At 38.6% G+C, this 6,847-nt stretch overlaps 1 protein-coding gene across 3 annotated transcripts in view; it reads left to right on the top strand.

The window, feature by feature from the left end:
- The window catches only part of ect2 (epithelial cell transforming 2), a 91,121-nt gene that overhangs the window by 9,739 nt on the left and 74,535 nt on the right, over window positions 1-6,847 (top strand). For 2 of the 3 annotated variants that reach the window (XM_019882636.1, XM_019882638.1), the window contains exons 4-6: window positions 312-404; window positions 2,356-2,538; window positions 2,961-3,050. In XM_019882636.1, the coding sequence (XP_019738195.1) occupies window positions 312-404; window positions 2,356-2,538; window positions 2,961-3,050 (366 nt within the window). The remainder of the gene's footprint in view (window positions 1-311; window positions 405-2,355; window positions 2,539-2,960; window positions 3,051-6,847) is intronic. The other variant, XM_019882639.1, reaches the window with a different exon arrangement.

Below are 6,847 nucleotides of genomic sequence, written 5' to 3'. Positions count from 1 at the left end.
TATATATATATATATATATAGATATATATATATATAGATATATATATATATAGATATATTTATATACTGTATATAGATTGCCCATATATGAAGTTGCTTTGGAAACACAGTTGGAACGTGAGTTTTCGGTTTTCCCAGGTGTCATTGCCGTCATCACATCTGACGAGGCATCATTCTGAAAACCTTCCGCCTTTTCCAAACCGTCAAATTAAAACATTATGGGCCATAAACATTCTACTATTTATGTATTCCTCCACCAATCTTTGACATCCATTTGCCTCAGGTTTTTTGTTTTTTATTTTTTTAAACAGGCTGTACGAACAATGGAGGTACCTGTGGTAAAGATAAGAGGAGCTGAATCATGTCCAGAAGAGAAAATGATGATGAAGTCCATTGTCAATATGGTACATTACAATGTTTTTATGAAAGGTGTTGCATGAGTACTAATTCATACTGACGACATCAGTTACTAAATGGGGCCACGCCAAAAGTGTTAAAATGAGTGTTCAAATTCAAGTCTTTCAAATTGTGTGAAGGCTGAAGCTGTCACACTTTATTCTACACCTATGCGATTCGACATGTGATTCTATACCTTCAACTTTATTCATTAACACTATTCTACTTCATTTACTTTATTATTAATATTATTATTATAATTATTTTTGTATTTTATTCCTCAGTTTTTCATGCTGGTAGTCCTTCCACCTTTTTTCAACTCTCACCATTCCAACTTCAACCTGTCCCAAAAATTCATCCCTTCCTGTCTTGAATTTTTCTCATTACAAGAATTCATGGTTTTACCCAAATTTCACATTTTCACCACAAAATTCACCATTCATTCCCAATAGCACATTAACATTGTTCTCATTTGAAATGTATAACATTCAGCTCATTCTATTCCCCCGAGAAGGATTCTCGACATTCCAAAAATTCACACACACCAAAAATTTAACCTTTTCCCAGTAATATTCCTATATTTTGACCTCCCAAAATTCACCAAATACGCACTGGTTAATATCTTTAGAATTTTGGAGGTATATAGAACATGGTGGTCGACTGGTTAGCCTGTCCGCCTCACAGTGCAGAGATGCAGGGTGTATCTGCTTACTACCTGATGACGGCTGGGATAGGCTCAAGCATGCCCACGACCTTCGTGAGGATAAGTGGATTAGAAAATGGATGGATAGATGTAACAGCCAAGACCTACAAAAAAGTCTCTTGGAGCCATAGACTAAATTTAACAGGAAGTCTCCTATTTTTATATCTCTTTCATATTTGTACCCATTTTTGGACTTTTACAGGGATCACATTTTAAAAAACTCAGAGGAGAGATTTTTTTTTTTTTTTTTTACACAATTGTCTTGAAACAGCAGGGATTTCATCCTAAAACGACCGGCAAAAGTTTTGTATTTTTATCTTGAAAAGAATTTGAAAAGTATTGTTTTCTGATTTTATTTCCGTATTACACAATATTCAAACTTTATTAGAATTGGGATTTGTCAATGTTTTGACTGAATGCGTTTTAATCTTTTGCAAGAAAAAATTGATTCATTCATTGAAATTAATTACTGCATAAATGCATACAAGATGTGGCTGTGGACCCTTGTTTGAATGTCTTGTAACATTAAAAAGCATGCGCTCATATGTCAATCACACTTCATACCATATTGGCCCGAATATAAGATGGTGTTTTTTGCATTGAAATAAGACTGAAAAAGTGGGGTTCGTCTTATATTCGGGGTCTAGACATTATATCCATTCACGGCGCTAGATGGCGCCAGATATCATTGAAACGAATGCTGAACTTGACTCCCCAGGCCAAAGTGAACCCCTGTCACGAAGAATAAAAATAAAAATAGCGGTAGCACGAAGAAGAAAAATAAAAAATAGCGGTAAGAAAGAAAAGAGAAGAAAATAATAGAAGAGATAACAGAAAATGGACAAACGTAGCGACAATCTGGAGAAAAGTGGGTCGAAGATCGGCCAGGTTAACCGGCAGCTGAGGAGAAGTTATGATGTAATTTACATTTCAAAAAGCAGAAGCCATTCATTGACGAATGTGATTGCACTTTAGTTTACATATTTAAATGTTCAGATATTAAGATTTGAATGAGGCAAAATAGCATGCTTTTTCTCTCAAATATATTGTGAAAATCATTTGTTTCAGATGTAATGTAATTATTTTCTGTATAAAAATTAATTTGGTGTTCAAAAAGTCTTTTTTCAAACTTGAATGTTGAAAAAGAGGGGTCGTGTTAAATCAGGGCCGTCTTATATTCCGCCCAATACGGTATTTTGTCTCAAAGATTTTGCCTGGATTTGGTTTAATTTTAGTTTTTTTTTTTTCATCCACAGGAAATCAACACCCCTTTCATCATAACCGACAACATCCAAGAGTTCAGTGATGAAGAGAACACTGATTTTGAGACGGTGTTTGTCCTCACTGACTTTAAATGTCCAGATTACCATGACCTCTATCAGCGTGATAACAGGATTATAGGGCCTCCTGTTGTGCTGCGCTGTGTTTTAAAGAAGGAGGTAAGATGATCATGCTGATTGCATTTAAATTATGTGCGCATTAGTTTGTTTTGGCCTTGTCTCTACTTGAATGAATGTGCCAATTAAGCATCACAGAGAAATGGGTGGGAGATACATTGAAAAAGTGAAATAATCAAATCAGACATTCAAAGTGATGCAAAATAAAATGAAGTAATGAACCTCAATAATTATTAAATAACCGAACTCGGAATGAAACAAAAATGATTTGTATCGGAAAATCAGTTTTGATTCAGAAGATGTCAGTGCATTGAATGGAACCGAATCGAATCGAATCTTTACAAATATGTCGAGGTACAAATATGGTACATTGGGGCCTTGCTATTTGCTAAACAAGTAATGTTTATTCAAATGTATGTATTTTTAATAGTGTTTAATTAAAATTTTTTTTTTTTTTTTAACAGCCACTACCATTTTCATGTCGGCCTCTGTATTCCACCACGATGCTGAACCTATCACTGTGTTTCACTGGATTTAGGAATAAAGTAGAAATGGTGAGTTCATTCCTTGATGCCCTTTATCTCTTTTAAATTATAATGTACAGTACTACTTATGAAATTAATTAGTTCTGGAAGAAATTTCTTTCTCTAGAAAATGGAAGTAGAGACGTGTTTTCCATGTAAATGCCCTAATCCAGGGGTGGGCAAACTTTTTGGCTCAGGGGCCACATTGATTTCTAAATTTGACAGGTGGGCCGGGTCAGCACAAGATACGATACATATAAAAAACCGTATATGTTGACAGTCCATACCAAACATCAACAGAACAAAAGCATTAAAGTATTAACATACATTTTTTAAATGAGAACAGTGAAACAACTGTGGCATATGTCCTGGATGAACGTCCAACTATGTTAACAACATACATGTGTGACAACACAAGCAACAAAGTGCAACAATATATTGCCCAAAAACTGCAGCATACAGTACAGGTATATGACAAATTATGACAAAGTTAGGACTATTTGCTACAAAATGAGACGAGTAAAAGACCTGCGAATAAGAGACCTGGTGGCTTTTCTTTCCACTCACTCACTGTCTCTAACTTGACCTCCCCTTGATCACCACACATGACAGCTTTGCTCAGCTGATGTCGTGCAACGAACTTTTGAACACAGCCACGGGACGCTTCGAAGTCTTCGATGCCCATAGCGCTATGGAACTCGCTTCCTCTCTTATTCGCGGTCCAGTTTGGGGACAGTTTTTTGCACGATAACAGTCAAACCATTCCAGGAAACGTTTATTTACTCGACTGTCCGTCTAGCCGCAAGCAATTCACTCTGAGCATGGAAATAGCCAGAATCGGACTGAGCAAAAATCGCTTCCTCGTTTTTCAAAGTCTCGTCGATTTGAGTCTTTCAGACTCAAGCGTCTCGTGAATGTTTCGTACTTTGTAACCCGCTTCGTTTAATCAGACACGCTTCATTTTCTTTTCCGCGGCCATTACCTTTCCTCTTCGTTTGGATGCCATGATCTCCAGGACGTAAAAGTTTTTGCAATTCCAGTAAAACTTACTGCAATATAGAGTCACTTGCATGTCGCTGTTTTGGATCCAATGATAGAAAATAGTGGCGCGGATACACTTACTCCGTCGTATCGAACAGGATTTGCTTGACTTGGCGCAACTGCGGGCTTCCATATCGTCTCCCCTTCCTCCCTGTGCTCTGCACCTTCAAGTAACTGCGCCACCTGGCGTTCTCCTATTACCCCGAGATGGGACCGTCTGGTTGCAGAAAATCAAGCTCGGTGCTGTGGTGAGTCGTCATTTTCATGCACTTTGAATTTGCGTTGTATCGTATTTTGAAGGCATTAAACATTGCCATAGCGATCGGAGTGTTGCGGCCAGATTAGACGCTCCTTGTGTTTATTATTATATTTCAAAAACACCACAGTTTTCATGCAGCTCATACCATATTAATTTCTTGTATTATTTCCACCACACCTTAAATGCCGGTCCCTGAAAATATTGTCTGACATAAACCGGTCCGTGGGACAAAAAAGGTTGGGGGCCCCTGATCTACAGGACGTAAAAATTTTCGCTACTCCAGTCAAACTCTCTGCAATAAAGAGTCAATTGCATGTCGCTGTTTTGGATCCAATGATAGAAAATAATGACGCGGATACACTTATTCCGTCGTATCGAACGGGATTTGCTTGACTTGACGCAACTGCGGGCTTCCATATCGTATCCCCCTTCCTCCCTGTGCTCTGCAACTTCAAGTAACTGCGCCACCTGGCGTTGAAATGTCTGTCATTACAAGTTCAAATGAAATGAATGCAATCATTGACATCGAACCTTAATTGTGTACCAACCTTCGGTGGGCCGGATTAAAAAGACCAATGGGCCGGATCCGGCCTGCGGGCCGTAGTTTGCCCACCTCGGCCCTAATCCGTTCCAAGACCCAAGTTTTCTAAAGCATTAAAATATCAAAATATGTAACAAATACATGTTACAATTAGACTATTGCACAATAAATGAGAGTTGTGCATAATGTAAAAAACAAAGAATGAATACAAATTATCGTCATTTAAGTTTTAACTGCGTACTCATCATTTTTTTGCCCTCTTTAGTTCATGTTCTCTCTCAGAAGTGGGTTTTGCTTGGCGTTTTGAAAAGAACAAGCAAAGGACGTCTGCTTTTGTTGGCTTTTAACAATCCTTCGGAAATGTCCAAGGCAAACATCAGCATAGTGAGCGATCGCCCGACTGGTGAACACTTTTTCTGGGTGATTCTCAATCACGTAAAACCATTAGAACGCCTCCTTTGGGCGAATGACGGGGACGCTGCATCGGCACCCATCTGTCTATCGACACACATAGACACATACGGTAGAGGTCACTCTTAGCCAATGGGATACCAGGATGATGCTCGGGAATAGCCAGTGGCAGAGGCGCTGTCAATATGTTGCGTTCAGGAAACTCGGAGCTGCAAAAGCAGCCCATACTCTATTTTTACCTTTTGTATCTTGAAATTTCTTTCGTAACAAGAGACAATATTTTCCTGTTGAGGCGTTTCGTAACTTGAAAATTTCGTACAAAGAGACATTCATAAGTAGAGGTACTACTGTACATTTAATAGCTTTCCATGTGTGAAACCGATTGACTTGGCCTGGTGTCTCGGACTTGTTCTTGTGGTGAGCATGAGCTATTTTGTAATGTGAATTTTGATTGAATAATTTATATTTTTGGGATCTATTGTTTAACTTGTCAGAATGCTACTTAGTATCTCTATCTGATTGTTAAGTTCTACATTTGGCTAGTAGTTTAATTCACTGTGCTATTTTAGAAACCTGCCTTGGGGCGACGGCTGAAAACTAGCATGCTAAGTCCAGCGCATTTACACCGTTTATTCTTGTGTTGCGTAACGTGCACTGTCCCAATGAAATAGAAAAAAGTTAATTTGCAAACAATAAAGAAAATGGCAGTGTCTGCTTTAATGATGAGAGCTGTGCAATCAAGCCAAAATTTCATGCCTCAATAATTAATAATAATACATTTTATTTGTAAGCGCCTTTCACAACACTCAATGACACTTTACAGGCCAGAGCAAACAATAAAACTACAGATAAAATTATAAATAAAAAGAGATAAATTTAAGTGGAATAAGCAGAGATGAAAGTCCTCCGGATTTTCCCGGAATTCCGGGTTTTTCAAATTTTTATGAAAATTTCTCCGGAGAATTGAGGAAAATTTGCATAATCCGGATATTAGTTGACAACATTGAACGAAGACGCGTTTGAGTTCGTTGTATTGCTTTCACGAGCGTAGCCATGTTGAGGCACTAACACTAGTAACAGTAAAGAGATTTTTGTTTGTGTAATAACGACAGAAGGCATGATGGCGTTTGACTAATGGTTTAGTAGAACGAATGGCAACCCGCAACAACAGTAGCAAGCGTCATTTTGCCTCTTGGGTTATACCATCTCAACTAGAACGTGGGGGATAGTCCCCAAACAATTTTCGTCTCTTTATAAACACACCTGCTAACCCCCAGTGGAACGAATAAAAGACGCCGTCAACAAGACAGTTGTCGTAAAATATATATTTGGCCAAAAAGGGAAAAACACAGATTGGCAGAAAATCGTGTCCTTCCGACTTCGAGTGTCGTCTCGGCTAACTTAGCTGAGCTGTTGTCGTGTGTGATGTCATTTGCGTCGGCGCTGATTGGTTGAAATCAAAAGACGCGCCTGCGTACATGTTCGCGCTGAAACACGCACAGCAGAGAGCAGCGGACTATCTACTGCTGAGGCTCGCTTAGCTTGAGTGGAGTCGCCACAACAGTAATACCCTCG

Source organism: Hippocampus comes, unplaced genomic scaffold (assembly GCF_001891065.2).
Source record: "Hippocampus comes isolate QL1 unplaced genomic scaffold, H_comes_QL1_v1.1 scaffold384, whole genome shotgun sequence".
Taxonomy (NCBI): domain Eukaryota; kingdom Metazoa; phylum Chordata; class Actinopteri; order Syngnathiformes; family Syngnathidae; genus Hippocampus; species Hippocampus comes.
The sequence above is the reverse complement of the archived record's forward strand: the minus strand, read 5'-3'. Positions and strand labels throughout refer to the sequence as shown.